The 24,267-nt window shown below is 38.3% G+C and overlaps 2 protein-coding genes across 5 annotated transcripts in view; one reads left to right on the top strand and one right to left on the bottom strand.

Annotated features, from left to right (window-relative positions):
• The window catches only part of LOC144025567 (uncharacterized), a 162,341-nt gene that overhangs the window by 20,340 nt on the left and 117,734 nt on the right, over nt 1–24,267 (top strand). Inside the window, exons 2-4 of one of the 3 annotated variants that reach the window (XM_077531763.1) lie at nt 1,207–1,318; nt 3,110–3,171; nt 22,149–22,283. The gene's annotated coding sequence lies outside the window, so the exon portion shown is untranslated. The remainder of the gene's footprint in view (nt 1–1,206; nt 1,319–3,109; nt 3,172–22,148; nt 22,284–24,267) is intronic. The other 2 variants (XM_077531764.1, XM_077531765.1) reach the window with 2 other exon arrangements.
• Nucleotides 1–24,267, bottom strand: part of frmpd3 (FERM and PDZ domain containing 3) — an 84,981-nt gene that overhangs the window by 19,859 nt on the left and 40,855 nt on the right. For both annotated transcript variants that reach the window (XM_077531758.1, XM_077531761.1), the window contains exon 3: nt 734–846. In XM_077531758.1, the coding sequence (XP_077387884.1) occupies nt 734–774 (41 nt within the window). In that variant the 5' untranslated portion in view covers nt 775–846. The remainder of the gene's footprint in view (nt 1–733; nt 847–24,267) is intronic.

Here is a 24,267-nt window from a genome sequence, read left to right as displayed (position 1 = left end):
TGAAAAAAAAAAGAGCATAAAATGAAATACAACATTTAATGGTATGCCCATGGTTAACAAGTTTAAGAGCAGATCCGGCACTAATCCTTTTAATTGCTGCTATGGTAGCTTTCTGTTTGCAGATATTGATAGTATTAACCTATTGGGAGCTGCGCAAACATCTCACCGTACTGTTTCTATTATGGCTGTACAAAAAGGTTTCCACGTAGCTAGATGAATGGAATCCTAATCAGATCTTCTTACTACAGTCTTTCTACAGCTAATCCAGTCGTAGTCAGATTTTACTACGCAATCTTTCTACAGCTAATCCAGTCGTAGTCAGATTTTACTACGCAATCTTTCTACAGCTAATCCAGTCATAATCAGATTTTACTACAGTCTTTCTACAGCTAATCCGATCATAATAAGATCTTCTTGCTACAGTTTTTGTACAGCAAATCCATTCGTAATCAGCTCTTACATTCTTTCTACAGCAGAACAGTGAGATTTTGCTTATCTGGAGTGTTATCTGGAGAAAAATGCTCACTTGCTGAATAGAAAACAGCTGCATTTTGTAATCTGAATGCCAATTTGAGTTTTAATCATCATAAAAATCTAACAAAAGATTTTTTTTCAAATTGTTCCTCAGTGTAATTTCTTAAATAAATTAAATTTCTTAAATAGATGTATTAGTGTGCCTTCAAGAAACCCCGACAAGGCAAGCTTTGCAAGGAATACAGTAATAACTGAATACCTGTCACAGGCGTATATGTGTCCATCCTGGACCTCGGCCATCCCCTGAGCGGAGGGAGCAGCATGGGACAGGTTTGCACTTCAAAGGCCACACTCCTTTTCAAAATCATTCACCTGGAGAATAGACGGGAGAAAACAGACATGAAAAATCATATTAGAGGTTGGTCTGTTTGTTGAAACTGCCTCTTGTTACGTGATGAATAAATCTTATCAGAAAAAATGAAAAAAAGATAAATGTGGGCATGTGGTATGCCAATATATCTCTAAAATCACGGTTTGCAAGACTGCACAAGGTTAGAATAAAAATGTACCGATTTCTCTTTGATACACGCGATTAAAGCATCTGACAGATGAGACCTGCCTTAAAAACAGCTCTTATCGAGGATGTAAGATGAGAGAATGCAAATAAAGTATTTCACACAGAATCAACCAACATCTCTGCCGCTGTTGTGAAGCGCCCGTTCCCTTTTACAGATGACTGCGTGGGAGGAAGTAAGAGCGAGATTACAGTTGGACTGCGGGGAGTGCATACGTGCCACTGGATTGTCTCCGGCAGGAAACATCACAAACAAAGTGACGGAAATATGTAAGCATTTTAGCATCTGACCTGTTTCCAGATGAAACCGTCTGTGACATTTATGCTTTCAAATGGGGATAAGAGAAAGACCATGTCAAGATTGCTCAGAGTTCATATGCATGGATGCAAGAGCAAATGCTTTTGTGAGTGCCACAGGCGGACAACAAGCTGTCAGGAACCGGAGGCTGAGTCCTTGGTCAATAGTTTATTGATTTAAATTCTTGTCACTTGTAGTTTGTGCTAACAGTGGATTACAAGCGACGCGGCTCATCTCCAGATTCAGCGGTGCATAACTGATCTCGACCTTGCGTCTCATGAGAGACCATTTATCTTTGATCAACTTATTTTTAATCCCGTGATGAAAAATCCATTACCCGTTGTGGGATTTGAAGTAAAAAGTGTAATTAGATAATAAACTATTCGACATTCATCTGTCGGTATCCGAGGTGAACAGCAGTGACGAATGTTGCCGTCCCAGCTGCTACTGCCGCAGAAGAATGATAATTTTGTTCGACAATGATTACTGCCCCCTCATCTATTATCCACCGTCTATTATTACGTCCTTAGGTACTTGACACCCCTCCGTGAGCCGTCACCTTGGTGGAGGGGTTTGTGTGTCCCAATGCTCATAGGAGTGATGTTGTCTGGGGCTTTATGCCCCTGGCAGAGTCACCCATGGCAAACAGGTCCTATATAGGTCCTATGCGGATGACAGTCAGATCTATGTCCCGCTTAGAAAAAAGGACGCTTTCTCATTGAGGCCTCTTTTGTCCTGACTGGAAGAAATCAAAGCATGGATGGCAGTAAATTTCTTGAACTTCAATGAGAAGAAAACAGAAGTTATGGTCTTTGGTCCCAGTGGCTCTTCTCATCCTGCCGATTTAGGTCCTCTGGCACAATATCTGAAGCCAACAGCCTCAAACCTGGGTGTCAGGATGGACAGTGACTTTAAACTGGACTGACAAATTGCTGCTGTTGTCAAATCCATCTTTTTTCATCTTAGACAGCTGACTAAGGTAAAAAAAAAATCTATCTCAGCAGCACTTAGAAATGGTAATCTATGCCTTTGTTACATCTCGGCTGGATTACTGTAATGCACTTTATTTTGGGATCAGCCAGTCCTCCCTGCAGCGTCTCCAGCTTGTCCAAAATGCCGCTGCTCGTCTCCTTACTGGTGCCCGTAAGAGGGAACACAACCCCTATCCTGGCCTCTCTTCACCGGCTTCCCGTGAAATTTAGAATCCACTTTTAAGATTCTTCTATTTGTTTTCAAATCTCTCAATGGTCTTGCCCCACCTTATCTCGCCGAGCTCTTGCACCCCTACACACCTGCCCGGCGACTCAGGTCAGCAGACCAGACTCAGTTGGAGGTACCGAGGTCGGGGTCAGGTGCTGTGTGACCTGGGAAGCGGGCAAAGGTGGGGACCTTGCCTTTCCCTGATCCACAGCTACAGAAGCTAGATCTTGGGACATGGATGTCTGCCTTCTGAGCACTGGGAGGAGGACGACCGGGGAAGACCGGGGAAGACCCAGGACGCGCTGGAGTGACTATGTCTCTTGACTGGCCTGGGAGTGCCTTGGGGTCTCTTTGTAGGAGCTGGATGAAATGGCTGGGGAGAGGGAAGTCCAGGCTTCCTTGCTTAAGCTGCTGCCCCCGCAACCCACCCTAGATAAGCGTTAGTTAGTTAATGGATGGATGAATGGATGAGGTACTTGACAGTGCAAGTCTACCTACATTTCTTTGCCCTTTTGTTTCTGCCCCTCTAATGAGTTTTAATTGCCATCTGTTTCCCTGTACAGGGTCTGGAGGACTCCCATCTGGCGGGTCTTCAAGTAGGTGCCAAGAATGGCTCACGAATCAGGTGTGTGTGATAGCTGCGTGTCACTCTGAATGTCAGTAGCGTCTTGACTGAAATCTCCGACAGTTAAAACTCAGGTTGCATCAGTCTATTTTTGAGACTGCTGGACCTCATTAGGCCTCTTTGAGAACTCTTGACAGTTACTTGACAAGTAGCCAGTGGGGGTGAAGGGTTTTCTCTCAGACCTTTTATCACTTTTCCTGTCCTTCAGGGTTCACTGTTTACATCAACATGCTATCAATAATTCTCTCTTCCATCCGTTTGCTGATCACACCCTTTGAGTGCCATTGACGTGAATTGTCGTCAGTGGGAAAACCTAGCAAAGGAGCCACTGCAATTGTCACCAACTGCGTTTTATTAATATAATGGGCAGAGAAAGTACTTTGGCCAGCAGATGAGATTTGGATGAGATCAAAGTGTCTCAATGGAATGCAGAAACTTGATCAGACAATTTGATCGTTACAAGCAGCTTGTGATTGATTAAAGCGTTTGTCACGTTAAAGCTACTACAATTGGTGTAACAAAATGCGACAGTAATGATGATAAAAAAGCTTATTTTTATTTTCTACCATTTTTTTTGTTCAAAAGAGGCAATTTGGGTAGAACCAACCCATGTTGTGCTGCTGATTATTAAAAAAATGGAATAAGGAAGAAACGGTTTCTTTTTGTGATGAAAGAAGAGAGCCTCATAAAACCCGATTCTGTGATCCTTGAAAGATGCTCTAAATTGGCTGGCACTCACCGGGTTCTTTTTTTTTTTTTTTTGTAATGGCTGGTATTGAAAGTTTTAATACGTCTTAAAAAAACAAAACAAAACAAAAAATCTAAATCTGTTCTAAATCTAAATCTTCTTGTTAAAATGCCTGGCATCAAGTCAAGGGCCTTCCTAAAACCCTTTAGGGTGCCCAGGCAAGACCCTGACAAACAGACAGATGAATTGAGATATCTTCGACAAACAGTTTGAGAGCTTTTTTACTGAAGCAGAAATTAAAGGACGTTCGCTGTGTGGTTTCTAAACATCTTCCATGCATTCAAATTCCTCACTTGACTTTTGAGAAGACGTGAGAGAGAGCTACGAAGGTTGCCAAGGGACACTGAGGCAAACATATCTTGGCGCCAATAGCAGCATCGCGCAAATGCCAAAAAGGGAGGACACTGAGGAACTCTGTCAAGAAACGATCCCCAAGGGCATCGGCAGGTCTGCCCGTTGCTATGACGACAGCTGTCGGTGTAGCTCGTTGAAGCCGGTGGGTGGGATGAGAATAGCGATGTGGCGGCTGCATCTTAAGGGAGAGCTCGCCAGCTGCTTTGTGAGCCCACGTAAGCAGCTGTGGCCAGATTTCACTAGTGTGTCTTCGGGCATAGGGGGTCAGAGCACCTGGTACACTGCGCTGCCCCCTAGTGTGCCACATTGCAACTGTTCCCCATGGCCTCTGGGTCAGGTAACAATAAATGACCTTCCAGGCTTGACAGTTTTATCATCATTAGTTTGTGGGGGCATTACCACATGTATAAATAAATAAATAAAAAAAAATAACAGCAGTGCAGAATATGACCATTGGCGACCGTGACAAGGTGACACAACAAATACAATAAGTTGTATGGTGAAGGTATTGGCTAAAAAATAATTTCCCCCCGCAAGCCATCATCTTTGGGCGCGAGACTCTGGACATAACTAGCTAAAGGTGCAACGATTAATCGACATCTAATCGATGGGCCTTTTAAAATTGGCAAAAATATGCATTTTTTGGCAGATTATTTTATTTTTTTACACAACATATTACAATGACATTCCCCACAAAAAAGTAATAAAAAAAAGTGACAATTTTAAAAAGATTTTTCTCTGTTGTAAAGTACAACAAACACTAAATGACAAAATATTGTAAAACGGTCTAATGTTCTGCCTATATTTCATATATGTGTTGCTGTAAATGTTTCTTAATTAATTCACCGATTAATCACTTATCATAATTTTATTCTGCCAAATATTTTAACATCCATCCATCCAAACATATATATATTTTAAATCCAGTTAATATATTGGTCGCCAGAATAATAGACAGATTACTCAAAATAATTATGAGTTGCTGGACAACACATTGCACTATAGATATAATTGAGTCTATAGATGAGCAAATGACAATGCATGCTTATCAGTCACATCTTACCACTTTCACATAAGTGCAGTCGAGCTGCAAGATTAGACCCAAAACTCCCCAAATATCTGTGGAAAAACTGCGAAAATAATGTCAAACGTTGATCATCGCAGCTTACTGTGGATAAAATTGCATCATTAAGTGGAGGGTAACCACCCATAGCTGCTGGTGTTTTTATGGCAAGTGAGCAGGCTCTAAACTGGGGCACATCGTTGCCATTATGAATACAAGTAGCAGAAAGCGGCAGTGGTCCTATTGTGAAGAAAATAAGAACTTGGGCCGCTGTTGACATTCGGAGGAAGTAGCAGTCGCAATTACCATTTTAATAGAAAAGGCACCCTTGAGTTGTTGTAATATGTCATGAATCTTGTCAAATTCATTAAGGTGTAAGTAGTGTAATTACCGACTGTAAGCAATTAGAGCAACACGATTTTCTTTGATGTTGGTGAGGACTTGGTCAAGGTCCCCAGATTGAATTTCTTGATCTGGAATACATCCAGACCGACAGTAACCTCAATTACCTTGCTAGACCGAGCAGTAATGGGGGGACGCACGAACAATTCACAGTGGTGGGGCGATACTGACGAGAGGGTGATTTCCCCCAGGAGTGCTCCCAACGACATCACAAATGAAGCAAAATTTTCTTTAAATGTCACAAAACTGTGCATAGAGAGGTGTAAAGGAGTATTTGCTCCCTTCCCGATTCCTGATTATTTTGTATATGAACGATTTGAATCATGTTGAAGATGAATCAACATTTTTTTGTGTATTTTCTGACATGTTAGGGATCAAAGCAGTAAATGAATCATAATCAATTTACATTTGTTGGATTTTCTGCACTGTCTATTTGAAAAGTTTTCCAATTAATCGATTGATCAACACAATATTCGACACAATCGATTAAAATAATAGCCCTAATAGATTTTAGTGGGGTTGCAAATAATGATTATCTTAATAATCGTTTCATTGGTCAATTATTTTGTTTTAAAATCTGATTAAACACCATTTAAAAAAAATCATATTCATCAATTAATGGACAAAATAATCAACAGATTAATCAATTAAAAATAGTAGTCCAAATGCATTTGAGTAGGGATGCAAATAATGATTGTTGTAATAATCGATTAATCGGTCGATTATGTTGTCGATTATACATGAATTGCATGTTTTACTTTCCATTTCTATCCCTTTTATTAAAAAAAAAATAGGGCATTATTTCAAATTGAGCGTGCTGGTGTCGCATATGATTGTGTTCCATCCGTTCACAAAGAAGTCATCCGCGGGCCACAATGAAAGATTGCCAACATTTTGCATCATGTAGAAAATCCCCGAATCTGCAAAAATCCTTTTAACATGATGAAAGAGGATACGTGATTTTATCTCGCGGTAAAATGAGCCGATGCCTTTCACACCTCCCAGACAACAAAAATAATAACTAACTGGCTTCAGCTTTCCACACTATATATAATGTTAGGCTGTGAAATCTTGGCTACTTGTGGAGGAGACACACTCAAAAATTTTATTGCCATACAGATGACTTGACTTGTTATTATGGTCTTGTATTATGCCACTTATGATGAGGATGTGTTTGTCACTCTTATTTTGTGGTTGCTATACAGTGCTATGTGCCTTATGATGTTATCAGTTGCTATGCAGCTGCTATGTTCCTTATGATGATGTTGTCAGTTGCTATGCTCCTGTAATAGTCACTCTTCTTTTGCAGTTGATATACAGTTGCTATGTCCCTTATGAAGATATTATCAGTTGCTATGCAGTTATGTTCCTTATGATGATGAAGTTGTCAGTTGCTATGCTCCTGTAATAGTCACTCTTTTCTTACAGATGCTATGTCCCTTATGAAGATATTATCAGTTGCTATGCAGTTGTTATGTTCCTTATGATGATGAAGTTGTCAGTTGCTATGCTCCTGTAATTGTCACCCTTCCTTTGCAGTTGCTATACAGTGGCTATGCCCCTTATGAAGATATTATCAGTTGCTATGCAGTTGCTATGTTCCTTATGATGGTGTTGTCAGTTGCTCTTATTTTGTCTCATCACTCTTATTTTGCAGTTGTTATACAGTTGTCATGTCCCTTATATCAGTTGCTATGCAGTAGCTATGTTCCTTATGATGACGAAGTTTTCAGTTGCTATGCTCCTGTAATAGTTACTCTTATCATATAGACCTTTATTCTTTGGCCTTGCCCTAACTAGGATTTGTGAGTGAAACTTTTGTCAGTACGTTTGGGTCCTAATTGCACACTTCACGTGACAGGCTTTGGAGTGGACATGAGTTCTCCAGAATAGAGTTTACAACCTTGGGGACAACACCAGCACTACCGTGCAATTTCTTCCCCCCCCCGCCGATTCTATTAGGTGTCCGATGCAAACAAAGAAAACAATGCCCCTGTAATTTACTGGACGGTGAAGTGCTGTTAAAGCACCTCATCCTGTCGCGATGACCTCAGCTGAGCTTCTTGCAAAAACACTTTTCCTTTTCTCTTAGTCACCTTGTTTTGTTAGCTGAAGGTGAATGAACAGTGGTGATAGTGGGCAGAGTGTCATGTCACATCCTTAGTAAAAACTGCAGAGTAAACAGATCGAAAAAGTATCCCCACCTTCAGAATTCATTAATTTCTTTCATTTCCATTCCTTAACCTGGCCAAATACTTTTGTCTATTGCAATATTGTGTATATTCTACTTTGTAGATTAATGGGCCACTAATCATTTCACTTCCACAACCCATTACACACAGATAACGAGCGTCTATTTACATTAGTTATAAGGTGTAGCAACACAGATCAACAGCAAGGACGGACTGGAAACAAAATTCGGTCCAGCAACATATTCGTGTAACTTGTAAAATATTGGTATTCGTCGCTCGTTGTCAGTTGCTATGCAGTTGCTATGGCCCTTATGATGAAGTTGTCAGTTGCTATGCAGTTCCTATGGCCCTTGTGAAGTTGTCAGTTGCTATGCAGTTGCTTTGTCCCTTATGATGATGTTGTCAGTTGCTATACAGTTGCTATAGCCCTTATGATGATGTTGTCAGTTGCTATGCAGTTGCTATGGCCTTTGTGATAAAGTTGTGAGTTGCTATGGTCCTTGTGATGAAGTCATCATTTGCTATGCAGTTGCTATGCCCCTTGTTTTAATGTCAGTGCTATGCAGTTGCTATGTCCCTTGTTATGTCATAAGATGCTATGCCCCTTGTGATGATAAAGTTGTCAGTTGCTATGGAGTTATTTATCATATACAGTATGTATAAAAACTGACTTTAATGTAAAAAAGCTGTTTTTATTTACCCAAAAGGTAATTTTAGAGCTGTAATTTTAATACTGTGACCGCAATATTTTTGCTCATGGTTAACATACCATCAGAATTTAATGGTGGGCCCATGCTCACACGGCATCACCTGGATCTGGCAGGGTACAACCCAACTTGGCCGGTTCAGTATCATCGCAGAAGCAGATCTCACCATCTTCTGAGGTGATAATATTTCTGATTTGATGTACAAGGAAGTTGATGGCACCATCTGCTTCTTGACTAATGATGAAAGGCCGGTCTACCTGACCAAAATGTCGATAGGTTGCGCTCGACTTATCTGTCAATGCCCCGGGTCTTTTCTTCCCTGCATTATTAATGCGATCATTACACTACATGATCTTAAGCGCAATCCTAAGGTGAAGATCTGTCCCTCTATAGCAGCTTAACCTCTCTAATAGAGCTCTGCTATCTTGGCACACATCATGTGGTTATTGTGGTAAGAGTCGAGATTTAGAGCGCCTTTACCTGCTCGACTCGACTCTCCACATATTCAGGCACTCTTGACATTAAATGTTCTGTTCACTCCTTGTTAAATGTGTAGGCAACAAATGAATGACATCTTTACGGAATGTTTGACTGGCGAATACGTTCGAACATACCAACATCTTCGAACGTGCTTGTGAGTACGTTCGAACATACTCACAAACACGTTCGAACGTGCTTGTGAGTATGCTCGAACATACTCGGGAGTACATTCGAACATACTTGTAAGTGCGAGTGAACATTTTTTTTAAGCATTTGGCAGAAGCGTAGAACTGCCCATTTGGAGTAAATATTTTTGACTGACAAGTACGTTTGAATGTATTTGTGAGTACGTTCAATTTCAAATGTATTTACATGTATTTACTCTAAAATACTCAAAAATACCTTTGAACATACTCACTAGCCAAAAATGATTACTTCACATTGGCAGTTCCACGCTTTTGTATATTAATAGATTTTGTTTTGATCACTGTTTACTATCAAACAAATGTTTGATTCTTTCGCTATTGCTGTTCTTTAAAGTTGAAGACTGGACTGTTAAAAAGTGCTAAACATGGTATGTTCCCTCATATAGGGCTATGCAATTAATCTAAATTCAATTATGATTTCAATTATTACACTACACAATTACAAAATCAGCATAATTGTAAAAAAAAAATATGTTAATATAATTTTTTTTAAGTTGTTTAAATATATATATATTTGCACCTTTGTTAAAATTTTAAAACAACTAATCTAAAAAAATTTGTTTCATCCAAAAGAAATTTTAGTGTTTCAAAGAATTTTATTTGTCTTAATATTTTTTATTTGTTTTTTTTTTAACGTTTAAACATTTTCTTGTTTTGCACCAAAAAAAAATAAAAAATCATCCTACTGCACAGTGCACATGCTGCACTGAAACTGAAAGTTTTTGCCAACATAAATAAATAAATCAATAAATGTTATTATAAATATATATATTATTATAAATTCAGTTTGGTCCAAAAGGAACTTACATAATTATAGTGTTTCTATTTTTTGAAATTGGTCTTAATATTTTTAAAAATGTGAAAAAAATAATCGTTTTGAATCATGATTTTGATTATTGCCAAATTAATTGATTATTTTTTCCCATAATCGAGCAGCCCTACCCTCACACAAATACTGTATATCACTTTTTTTTAACTCCTATATCTGATATTGAATCACGTGTTAAATTTATCATTTTTTTTACAGCATTCAGTCAGACTTATCACCAGATTAAAAATGGGAGCTGACTTTATCATTAAGATTCCATCATCTTTAATTATCAGTCACAAAGCAATCTGCAAAGTCCGCATATTTCTTATTCGGAAAAAAAATGCGCGCTTAGCAAAAAATTCATTAGCACGTGTGCACGTGACTCCACTGCAACATCAGTCAAAGGTTTTCATCAGTGATCGTAATCGCTATCCCAAAGTCTGCCATGTGCTGTTTTTGTTTTTCCTGAACCGCACGTTTGATTTAGTAAGTCTTGTGTCGAGCTGAGACCAAGGCAGCACTGGGGTTCGTTTGTTAGAGTTGTTGCCGCAAGCAAAAAAAAAAAAAAAAGTTCTGGCATCAATTTGTGTTGGCTCGGCCCATTCGGATACTCCAAAAAAACGGATCGATGGATCGCGTGTGTTTTTATAGTCCTGTAGCAGCGTGGCACCCGAGCTCCACCATAAACATTCACATAGCGGCCCCAATAGCTCTGCGCAGACAAAATATTCTCTGAGAGTACCGCCGAGATGCCACAAAATAAACAAGTGAGGACAAACAGATGTTCAGCTCCCTTGCAGGTTATTGAGGAGGATTTTTGGTGATGAGGTGTCTTGGGTGACAAAATGCAGCCCATCATATAGATTTCTAATTTATACGCAGCCATAAAGAAAACATTTATAGAGTCCAGGCTGTCACAAATCTGTGGTACGTGACATTGGAGGACATAAATAATATAATAAAGTGGTATTTATTCATTTGAATTACAATTATAATTTTTATTCATTTGGTTTATTTTTTTATTTTTATTTTTTTTTTAAAGAATGACAGCACACTGTTTCATATATGTGCCGTTTACCAGAAGCTAATGCTAATCTATGCTAGTGCTCAAAGATCTTCGCCCCATCCTACCTGGTACTTTGTAAATTTGGCATGTTACATAACAATGGAGCAAAATTGATAGTTTCAAAACTAAAAGATTTACTTGGTTGTTTAATTTCAAACTTGATTTGTGCGTAATGAAAATTCGATTTTACGTAATGTCCATTTAACCTTTGAAAATGTTATCTTATTCCCTTTCATTAGCTGAATGTCTCATGTTGGAGCTGAAAGGAGAAACTCAGTCTTTGTGTGGACTTAGTATTTCTGTTTCTCTTTAAATTAGGGATAGACTGACATGTTTGTTTTTTTGTTTGTTTGTTTTTTACCCAGAGCCGATATGATACCGATTATTAGCAGCAGTCAAGGATGCTGATTTTCAGGGAAGAAAATTGGCTTAAAAAAAAACAAAAAACAATTCCACTCTTAACTTGTTGAAATGTCACAGGATGTTAACTCATTCACTCTCAGCCATTGTCACTGAAGCAACCCTTCATTTAATTTTGCAAGGCCCACAGAATATTGTGTTCTATTGCTATAAAACATGGAACCTACTGAAAGATATATATTTCTATAAATTTAAAAAAGTTATATAACTGAATACTCGATTATACACATTTTTTGAATCATCGATTAATTGATTCTAATCGATCAATTAATCATTTAATCATTTCAATTAATTGTACCTCTAATATGTGTGTATAGCACTAATAAAATTGGGCAAAAAAGTACATTTCTATCTGTTATCGTTTTGCAGCAATTAGCATTAGAACATACCTAAGTTTCATCATTATTTACAAATCTGTTTAAAACAGTGGAGAAAAGAGCTTGTTGCAACATGGCCCTGGCTGATCTCTTATACTCTGCTGCCAAATACTGGTCATTTGTTGTAATACCATTACTACCATTGCTCGAAGCCATCTCTTCATGTTAGAAGGTGCACCACAGTGCATACAAAAACTAAAAACAGTATAAATATGTTTTTGGGAGTGTAGGACAAAGTATTTAAAAAACGTATTTACACGTTTTTGGGTTTGAATGAGTTCATTGAACAACTATTCAGTTTTGCAAAATAATATTTGTTTTCCCCCAGTCAGACAATAGACATCTTCTAAAATTCTAACAAAAAGTTGAGGAAGCTCCCATTGTCATCAGGGTCACCAGGCTTTTAAGAGTTTAAATGACATTTTAAACAACAACTCCCTTTTAGTTATCTACAGTAAATAAAGTTTTCTATATTTGACAAATAACTGAAATATTAAACTTTCACTCATCTTGATTTTTAATTACAAAAAAAAATAAAATTGCAGCGTTCCCGGGGTAAGTAGAATCTGTATTAAGTTAATGAAAAAAATTAAACCGGAAATAGTTTCTTGAATTCTTCACGGACTTCAGACTCATATTAACAAAAGGCCGATGCCGATATTCGTCAAAATGCCCAATATCACCGCCGCTAATCGGCCCAGGTGATAATCCGTCTATCCCTACTTTACCTGCCCCATCTTCCAAACATGTAAAACAAAAACAATGTTTCTCAGTGCAAACATAGCCAAGTGGTCTTGAACAGCTGCGCTCACCATCCACATGTCTAAAAGCCAAAAGCGAAGCAGAGTGTCCATGACAGCAGCAGAGTGGCTGTGTCTCACTGCTGTCACCCTCCAGTGAAGCAGCTTCTCTCCTGACAGTCCGACGCCAGAGAGTGAAACTCATTCTCCACGCAACGCTGGCCTCCCAAATGCCTCCAGCGCTACTCTCCGCTGCCACCCACAAGACCCTCACGCTGTATCAGTAAAGTGGTCTTCTCTTTCCAAATGTCTTCCCATGTCCACACAGGTGCATCATGATTTGGACTATCATGGAAAATAGCATTGATTTCTGTAGTTCAATTCAAAAAGTGAAGCTCATTATCTAGAGTCACAACCATGACCTGCGCAAATCTGGAATGAGGCGCATCGTAAATCTGCGCAGAGGCGTGTTAGAAGTTAGAACGTGTGTTGGTAATTTTGCGCAAGCTGGTGTGGCAACAGAAAATGTAAGCGAGTACCCTCGATCAATACGGAATGTGCTGCTGGCGATGTAAATGTCAGCTGACCTCATTAGGAAGACAATTTAGCACACTAGTTTAAACAAGACGTGGTACTCATACATCCACTCTTGTCTTCAGCTTACTGTATATCATTTCTGCACACTAATAGGATAAATTTGGCATGTTACTAGTGAGGAAAAAACTGTGCCCCAGTTGACATCCGTGTTCTCCTAGTAATACTAGTGAAGCGCTAAATGTTAACTAGTAGAATTATATTCTACTGTAGCAGCTATAAGTAGCACACAGTTATAAACTAGTGCACAGGTTTGCCTCTGTAGTAACTTCCCACTACTGAATGACATTTCTGCTCACGAATAAGTTTGGTGCGTCAGTAGGACAACTACTACTGATGAAGACAATGTAGGCTACTAGTAGTATGTTGATGTGACTGGTAGGGTCCAAGAGGCTATTAGTGTGTTTACACATTAGTTAAGGTCACGAGATTTTCAAAATCAAAAAAGGTATGTTATAATTTAGATGAAAGTCAAGCTAAATTAGCTAATGCTAAAATGCTAAATACTCTGATGGACCCCAGTAGTAGGACTACATTTCCCATGATGCTTAGACACAGAAGCAGGATGTCGTTCTGATATGACGAAAAAACACACCTGCTACTGATTAGATGTGAATGAGAACACAAATGTGAATTTGGACATATATAGGATGGAAATTAGCAGTCAAATGACCTTTTAATGTTTTTATCATATGAATCGCTATGTCAACTGTGTGATTGACATATACATCGCAAAAAAAATGGGTTGCAAGGATGGCACCTGCGTAATATCGGGACAAAATGAGGTTGCCGGGGCGGCCAAGTTAAAATCTACTTGTGCTCCCTAATCCTACTAGTGCGCTGAATTGCCTTACAAGTAAGGAGGAAGAGCATACTAGTACAATACCTTAGGCTTGATATCAAGGATATTGGGTAAATGCTCCAACGGGGGCCAGATTCGGCCTGCCACTACATTTTATGTGGCCCGCAAAGGCAGATCATGTACGTTGACGTCATGTTTCTTGCTATAATCCCAAACTATGATTTGTTGTTACTAATCACACTTTTACAATGACTGAAAAATAGTTGAAAATTGTTTTGACTGACTTTTGATTGATATGCAGTTGCTATGTCCCTTTTGATGACCAAGTTGTCAGTTGCTATGCAGTTGCTGTGGAACTATGTAGCTTCCGTATTTGTGACGTTTATTTTTGTCATACAGGCCTTTAATCTGTCATAGAATTGTGTATTGACTTAGTGAGAGTTACTGAATGACACTTTTTGTCAGTATGTCGAGGTTCAACCTTTTTAGTCAAGATTTCTCCGTCCAGTTGAAGGCCATCTGAATCCAGCCCTGCTCTCTGTTGTTACTTTGTATTTTTGTATATAAAGACTCTCTACCAACTACTGTGCACGATCGGATACAATGACACCTTTACTACCCTGTAATTTTGTTTTGCCCACAATCATTGCAGAAAATCCTGCTTCACAAAGATTGCTGGAAATGGAAGAAAAGCATTCAGTGTTTTTTTTGTTTTTTTTGGCAGCTTTGAAGACTTCATGGCCTCAATTGGTGAGGCTCTCGCCGCATGTTACGAGAGCGGGCTTGCTGAGAATCAACTGTAGCGCTAAACCCGTATTTGAAGTAGGACTGCTGAGAATGTATTTTAAATGCAGCTTTCTGTCTCATCTTTTGGCCTTTTCCCAGTTCCAAAGAAGCTCTTCACAGACACTTCTTTTTCACTCATTTGCTAGCTTGTTGGCTTACTTTTTGACTACTGTATTACTTGAACGAGCATAGCGGTCTACGGAGGCAAACTTGAAAGAAAACAAAGTTATTTTAACTTCAATTTTGATATTTTTGTTCCCACTCTGTGTGGCCCAGTACCAACAGTGTGATGGACTGGTACCAGTCTACTGCCCGGTGGTTTGGAACCGCTGGTTTAGTACACTGGTGCATGATGTTTTATGCTCGCCTGAAATCCCGACCACAATGAGAGGCGGATTTGTCTAACGACACGGTGGGGCTGGAGCGGCATTTTCACCCTTTTTTCTCTTCTTATCTTCCTCTGCCACCACAAACTTATCTGGCGCTGGTATGCTTTAGCGGCTGTGTGGAGAATACCGAGTGGCTTCTCCATTCACATGTATAATCACCGGGCATGCTCAGCTGTCAGGCTGCCGTTGCTGCGTGTCTGCCTCGACCCAAGTGAGGCATAAGCAGTGTTTCCCATCCTTTTATTGAGCCCAGGCGCCCCTTCAACATAACAAAAATCTTACGGCGACACCACCAGACCAAAAAAATATCACGAAACTGGCACATTGACCTTCTTGTCTCAATGTACTCATAAATTGACTAACTCAATTGTAAAATCCAGGCCTGTTTAATTACACACTGCAACTAATTTAATAATCAATTTTGTCGATGAATCCGACATAAACTAATTTCCATCTCATTGTTCAAAAACATCAACATCATCAAACATCAGCATTATTTCAACTTGACAGCACAAACATACATTAAATATCATTCAGTTACTGGTTTGGATGTTGGAAAACAGGCAAAAATGTTGATCACTCTTCAAAAGTACAAGCATATGTTATCTTTTGATGTAAGACAAAGATAATGAGTGCAGAAATCAGAATATTTAATGTTGGGAAGCTAAAATTCTGAGTTGGACAATTAAAAAAAAAAAGGTATAAAACTGAATACTCGATTATACAATTTTTTGGGATAATCGATTGATTGATCATAATCGATCAATTAATTATTTAATTGTTTCAATTAATTGTACCTCTAATATGTGTGTACAGCACTAATAAAATTTGGACAATGGTGTTTATTAACTCATTCAGTCCCAGCCATTTTCACTGAATCAACTCCCTTCACTCCCTACTGTTTTCCTGAATTTTGACTGATTGAATATTGTTCTATTGCTATAAAAACATGGAACCTACCAAAAGATAGATTAGCGTCTCTTCTTTCATCAGGAAGAAAAAATACATTTGTATCTGTTTCCTCTTCGCCGCAATTAGCATTAGAATATAGCTAAGTTTCATTAATATTCACATTCCTGGTGAAAACACTGGCAAAAAGAGCTTGTTGCAACATGGCCCTGGCTGATTTCTTATGCTATGCTGCCACCTGCTGGCCATTTTTTTGTAATAACTAGCATTGCTTGAAGCCACCTCTTCATGTCAGAAGCTGCATCAAAGCCTTCTGTATGCTCTTGCATTAAAAAAAAAAAAAAAAAAAAAAAAAAAAAAGAGTAAAGGAGTGAAGGACAAAGTATTACAAAACGTGTTTACATGTTTTTGGGTTTGAATGAGTTAAGCTCCTAAAGCTGGCGCATGCACCACCCTTCTACAATTGTTTTTGTTGAAATCGGTTAAAGGGATACTTGACTCCATCCATCCATTTTATTTTTAGTATATTTTCAAATAGCTAAGTTTCATCATTATTCATAAATCTGAAACAGTGAGGAAAGAGCTTTTTGCAAGATGGCCCTGGTTGATCTTGTATACTCTGCTGCCACCTGCTGGCCGTTTCTGTAATAACTACCATTTCTTCAAGCATTCTCTTCAGTTCAGAGGCTGCAAAAACATAAAAACGTATAAATACGTCTTTGGGGGCATGGCAATATTTAAAATAGAACGTATTTATACGTTTTTGGCAGCAAATTATTTAAAGACCTCTCATGGCCATTTTGGTTCAGAGGACACATATAACAAACAAAATAAACAATAAATAACCATTCACACTCACATTCACACAATGGACAATTTAGTTATTAAGTTAAGCTGTTTTGGTAGGCGAAAAAGTGCAGAAAATGGAGGAATAATACTTTGTTGTCTGCTGAGATTTGCTTTACATTATAGGCTCTGTAACGGAAAACATGCCACTATATAAAACTGTAAAAATGTATGTATGTAAAAATTGCTTATTGAAGTTTTAAAGACATAGCAATAGTGTAAAATATACCTTATAACACATCAATATAAAAATATGCACGCCCATTGCCCAGTCATGTTTTTATGGGTGATAAGTGCAGTGTAGATAAATGGCTATACTATATCCATATAACAATGAATAAACAAGCATGTTTATCATGCATAGTTCTTTTTTTTTTTTTTTTTTTTCCCATTTATGCATCTGTACAAGGCAATAAAGCAGGACGCTATGTTACCGTAATAAAGAGCATTCGCATTCTGTCTCTGGTCGGACATTTCCAGTAGGTGTGTGCCTCTCTATAGTATAATATATCGTCTGCTGAATAGGAAATGAATATATGCATGGCTGCTCGTCCAGCTTCAATCCATTCAGTGCTCATTGGGTGAAGGAGAGAGGCAAGCAACTTGCATCCTGCTGCTCTGCTCAGTTCAAAAAGAGCTCGACTGTGGCATTGAAGCAGATACACCATTCTTGTTTGCGTTTATATTGTTGTACGTAATGTGAAATTCGCTTACAAGGGGAAAAAAAAAAAGATCCTTGCTATCTTACAATTTGTTCAGTAGTCGTTTGAAAGCATCAACATCCTTTGTGATATTGATTTTTTTGGATTTTTTTTAAAAATAGTTCAATGCTCTTGGCTATGCTAATTTGCACGACTGGTCCGGAATGAGAAAAGCTTAGAAAACAGGTCATTTATGTTTTGTTTTTTTTTCAAGTAAAGGAGTAAAACAGCACATCAGAGCCATCTATTCTCCAATATTTCACACATTGTGTGCACCCGTGGAGAGACGCATCTTCTTCTTCTTCTTCTGAGTTGCAACCGTGCGCTTTTGTCCCAGTTAATGGGACGCAATCGATAACGTTAGCGGCTTGTCGGCGACCACGGCGTGATAACCCCGCTATGAGGGCCTCGGTAAACACATGCTAATCAATATGAATGCAGGCATAATCAAAAAAGATTCTCGGAGTCATGTGATACTGAACACTTTGCGAATTGATTTGAACGGATCGATGAATAAAACTAAGAAAGTGTACAAAAGCGGTGTACCTGTGGGGAACGTTTGCAACGGTGAAAACAGGAATAGAAATTATTTTTGGGCAGAATTTTAGGGCAAATGTTGGTGATGATCTTTAAATACTAGATTTTACCCCAAGTACTGCACATCACACTCATTAGCTTCACAGAACTGGCTGTTTTTTTTTCACTGTTCTTAACCTTGTTTGAGGTACTGAACCTATATATATTCCTATTGAAAAAACAAAAAGCAAAACAAATATATATGTATTTTCTTCTTCATATTTAAGACATATGTACAGTGACAGCAGATGCAATGAAAACAGCTGAGGCCCTGGAATTGAACCCTGTGGAACACCATAAGTTCAGTTTTTCAGTACATTTATATTGCGCATTTTCATGAAACCACTTTTTTTGTATGCTCCACATAGTTAGTATGAAGGGATTAAAATAATAAAGAACTCACATGACGTACCATCACAACAGTTGCAAGTTGACTATTGAGTGGATGTGCGCTGGTCGCAATAATAGAGCCTCCAGTGTACTTGTTAACTCGTGCTGGGTTTAAAAAAAAAAAAAAAATCGATCAATCGATAGTGAATCGATTTGACTTTTCCGAGCCTGATATCGATTCATAAAACCATAAATTGATTATTTTAATATGTATTTTCTCCATAAATTCATGATAAAATATCATTTTAAAGGCCTAAATGTTTTTGTATGTATGTATTTTTGTGTATCTTGCTCTTTTCTTGAAATTTACTGTTCACAGAAATTTTACATTTCTTACCTTTTACAAAAGACCTGATTTAGTGCAATTTAATACAATTAAGAATATTTACAATTTACATACAGTATATGATGATTGAATTACAATTATTAAGATAGTATTTTCATCTCATCCTTGCTGATGTCAATTTATGTGTAACACTTATAACACGTGTTACTTTCATGACAAAAAATAAATAAAAAATCATGTGAGCCGTTATTATCTCTCGATAATTTGGAATTTAAAGTTTGTGGAGTTTTTAATCATGTCCCTGATATTTAAGAAGCATTGATGTTCCATGAATATATGTATCTTAATCGGTTGGATTGAATCGGGGGGGGACTTTTGCCAATCAAAATCGAATCAATTCAGGAAATTAGTATCAATACCCAGCCCTACTCTTAGCTACTGTATTTTTTTCACTTGATAATCAAGTATGTTAACTTTTTTCTTTTTCTTTATTCTTGTACAGTGAGGTTTACAATCGCAACCCCGGCACCTAATTGACTGTCTATTTAAAAAAAATAATAATAATAATTAAAAAATACAAACAAATCAGACCCTGAAATTGTGTTTGACATAGGTTACTAGGGGTCATCAGTTTACAAATGAAAGACTTCCGGTTGGTTCTTGGATGGTGGCGTGACTCGAATTTTTATACACATCAGAACCTTTAAGTCTGTCTAACACAACTTGCGTGATGTTTGTAACTGCGAAAAAGTCGGGAGCGTCGCTGAAGACCCCCTGTAATATCAATTATGACAAGTTTTCCCTGTGTTTTTTTTTTTCTCCTACACTTAAGCTCAGTTATGTCTTAACATTACATTCCAAAACAAGATCTCCACGGAGACAATAAAACCTTGTCTTGCTCCCAGCAACAATATCTTATTGATGTGTTTATCTGTTTTAAAATGAGATTGCTTGTACTGTAGATCACACAAGTGGATGCTGACATGAATCCATCCACTCATTCTCTATACTCGTTAGGCTCGGATAATATTAATGCTTTGTTGACAATTCAATCACCTGCTGTAGCTCTTGAAGAACATTATATCACTATTATGAAACATATTGTAATTAATAGTGTATGAGTGAGGCTAATGTACTATGAGTTACTTCTTTATGAGCTTTTCTATTCTTTTTTTTTCCTGCTGTGATTTTAAGACGCAAAGACAAACAGCTGACGAACAAAAAGGTCTTGAAAGACCGATTATGAGCTAATAAACCACTAAAATTAAGGTGTCGCTGAACCGCCCCAACATACTTCCAGTGTCCCAATAAAAGGAGGATATCATTCGAGCTGACGGGGGGGCATCGCGGTGCAGCTAACGGCGTAAAACTGAACTGACAGAACTTAACGAGTCAGCAGAAAATACTGCAGCTTCTTGTTAAATCAAAGAACCGATTCATCTTCAAGCTCATCTCGCACGCGCTGATTGTAAATCATCAGGTCATAATTAATAGTTCAAGCTACGGTGTAAAATGGCTCTCAGTCGACTGAAAATCTCCGCCAAGGCAAAGCAATCCAAATTTGGAGCAGCACCAAATTGCATTCCTGAAAAATTATGCTAAAAAAAAAAAGTCCAAGATTTCAATATGAATCCGCACCTTAAGTTTTCACTGAAGTAACCCCCATTCACTTCTGGCTGTTTTTGCAAAACCCATAGAATATTCTGTTCTATTGCTATAAAAACATGGAACCTACCAAAAGAAAGATTAGTGTGTCATATTTCACAATGCAAAAAAATATACATTTGTATCTGTTTCCGCTTTGCAGCAATTAGCATTAGAATATATAAGTTTCATCTATATTCACATTCCTGGTGAAAACACTGGCAAAAAGAGCTTGTTGCAACATGGCCCTGGCTGATCTCTGATACTCTGCTGCCACCTGCTGACCATTTTTTGTAATAACTAGCATTGCTTTAAGCCACCTCTTCATGTCAGAAGCTGCATCAAAGCCTTCTGTATGCTCTTGCATTAAAAAACAATGTGTAAATACGTTTTTGGGAGTGAAGGACAACGTATTACAAAACGTGTTTACACGTTTTTGGGTTTGAATGAGTTAAGCTCCTAAAGCTGGCACATGCACCACCCTTCTACATTTTTTATTTTTTTAAATCGGTTAAAGGGATACTTGACTCCATCCATCCATTTTCTGAACCACTTTTCTTCACAAGTGTCACGGGGGGTGCTGGGGCCTATCCCAGTGGGTGGGGTACACACTGAACTAGTTGCTAGCCAATCCAGGGGGATACTTGACTCATTGAGCCATTTTCAGCAGTAAAGTGAATATTTTGTCCAGAATTAATTTGATAACTTCATTTCATTTACAATTAATACGTTTAAAAACTAACATCACCACTTGCTGTCGACTGAAGATGACATCACGTGTGCTGAGGAAGTCGGTAACGACCAATCATGTCTCACCTGTATTCTAGGTTTGGTCAGCAAACTGAGTCATGATTGGTCGTTACTTACTTCCTCAGCACACGTGATGTCAGCAAGTGGGGGGAAAAAAAATCATTCTTAAAGGTATTAATTGTACAGTAAAAATAATGAAGTTAAAATTAAATGTAGCTTTTTGATGCTGAAAATGGCTCAAATAGTCAAGTTTCCCTTGAACAAAATAATACAGGAACTTTTTTTTTTTTTAAACAAAAAAAAACAAACGTTATGTTTACGTTACTGATGAATATAGGACGCTTCAACCTGGAGAGCCTTTCTCAATGTACCTTATGCTTTCGTGATGCAAGAGAAATATCCTTTTGTAGATAAAAATCAGTACACTCCACTTGAAATCTTCATTTTGCTTTCTTTTTTTTTTTTTTTTTTGACAGTGAGAGGAAGCTCAGATGCAGTTAGTACGTGTGGCCAATAAGTGTGGAGGCAAACGGATGCTGAGCACTAATGTGTTAGAGCAGCCTCCTCTCGGCTCATTACAGTCTAGTGCATAACACGAAATGAGCCCGTCAGAGCATTTTCTTTGTTTGGACCAGCCAAAACGTCCACACAAAGACTACAGCATGCATGCACATGGGGAGGAAATGCAGCAGATTTTCCAATTTTCCCATTTCAAGAAACTTGTCTGTGTTTTCGCAGTCAAACGCCTGACACCGTGACCTTCACAAGGCTGATTAAGATGGCAGGACGAGTGCTGCGTTTCACCTCCCGAACGTTTTTCCTTGACCAGGCTCGAGCCAGAACCAAGAGGAGAGACTGGGACGGCCCCCAGAGGTGACATTTACAATTTAAAGATGAGAGCTGCATGTACTTAATTAAGAACTCGCAAGGGGACGTCAGCTACTCTCGCCCGTCGCCGCTTCCAAGGAAAGCTTATTTCATGCTCCAAAAAGCATTTGTGTCTCCAAGACAGACGCACACGCGCGGGCGGCCAGCTATGTGTGTTTGTCTGCGCTACAAAACAAAAGAGTGTCAGACAAAGATTAACAGAATAATTAATGCCAGACAAAAAAAAAAAAAAAAAAAAGTCTTCAAGCCTGCAGAAGCGAACACGAACATGTGTTCCAAGTGTAGCGGCACACCGTGTTGCCGTTACAATTAGAGCTGTCAAAATTAATCGATGAATCGACTAGTAATCGATTATCAAAATCGACAACTCATTGAGCTATTTTCAGCAGTCAAAGGTTCATATTTTGTCTATAATTAATGTAGTAACTTCATTATTTTTCATGTACAATTAGTACTTTTAAAAAGTAATTTTTCTGCTTGCTGTCGACTGATGATGACATCACATGTGCTGAGGAAGTAGGTAACGACCAATCATGGCTCAGTTTACTGAACAAACCCAGGAAACAGGTGAGCCATGATTGTCCGTTACCTACTTCGTCAGCACAGGTGATGTCATCATCAGTCGACAGCAAGTAGAAAAATGACTATTTAAAGTTATTAATTGTACATGAAAAATAATGAAGTTGTCAAATTCATTCTGGACAAAATGCTAACTTTTCACTGCTGAAAATTGTTCAGTAAGTCAAGTATCCCTTTAACTCATTCAATCCCAAAAACGGGTAAAAACGTATTTTTCTTAACTCTTTGTCCTTCCCTCCTTTTTTATTTTTTTTAATTATTTTTTTTAAATATAAGAGCATACATACGGCTTTGATGTAGCTTCTGACATGAAGAGGTGGTTTAAAGCAATGGTAGTTATTGCTGCCAGCCGTTGGCAGCAGAGTATAAGAGATCAGCCAGGGCCATGTTGCAGCAAGCTCTTTTTGTCGGTGTTTTCACCGGGAATGTGAATATGGACATAACTTACCGTAGCTATATTCTAATGCTAATTGCTGCAAAACAGAAACGGATACAAATTTCATCTTATCTTCAGTTTTTAATCCGAATAAGACATCTGTTTTTACTTTGGAAAACAATGACCAAACTGGTAACATAGTACATCAATCCACGTTTTTCTTTTTTTAATCACTATACGAATCAATCACTGGTTAATAAACAGTAATCGGGGGAAAATGCTTTGTAATACACTCTAATGCAAAATTAAAATTAATCCGATTAATTGATTGCATCTTCGATAGATGAATCAATTCTAAAAAAAATTCTATAGCGAAGCACTAGTTACAATTACACATGAAATGTCCACCTTCATTTTACAAAATAAAAACAACAGCAGAATTATTCATTTACATACTCCTCAGGACAGATGTCGCCATGGCAACATGTCGAGAGCGGAGCGCTGGTTTGTGTGTACGCTCTGCAGCAGCTGTGGCCCTGAGGGCTCAAGGATGAGCGCAGGTTATGAGTAAGAGGTTGCACCGTGCAAAGCCCGAGACAACATCTACAAGTGGCTCCGCGGGGGGGAAACAAAAAACAAAAAAAAAAGGCTCTTTTGTTTGCGCTTTGTCTTTAAGCAAGGCTAACGTCGGCATTTGTCACCGTGATTTAGGATCGCTGCAGAGCTTGTTTATTGTGCCCAAAAATCAGTCCCTGGAAACGTCGTGTACGTGAGCGCGTTTGGTGATAAAAATATGCTGTACTTGTCGGGGGAAAGTGAATTAAAGGGAAGATAGTCCAAGTATCTTTGAGAGTTGTGTTAAAATGTCTACTGGAGGCTTTTTTGCTTTCTGTACAAGAACACGATACAAAATGTGCACTGCAGAGAAGTTCTAATTGTTTGTCATTGACTAAAATGTGGTCAAGTGATATTTTCATCATTTTTATTTTAATTTAGTCATATTTGTCCAAACGG

The sequence above is a fragment of the Festucalex cinctus genome, chromosome 9, assembly GCF_051991245.1.
Source record: "Festucalex cinctus isolate MCC-2025b chromosome 9, RoL_Fcin_1.0, whole genome shotgun sequence".
Taxonomy (NCBI): domain Eukaryota; kingdom Metazoa; phylum Chordata; class Actinopteri; order Syngnathiformes; family Syngnathidae; genus Festucalex; species Festucalex cinctus.
Note: the sequence above shows the minus strand (reverse complement) of the source record. Positions and strands in the feature narration are given on the sequence as shown.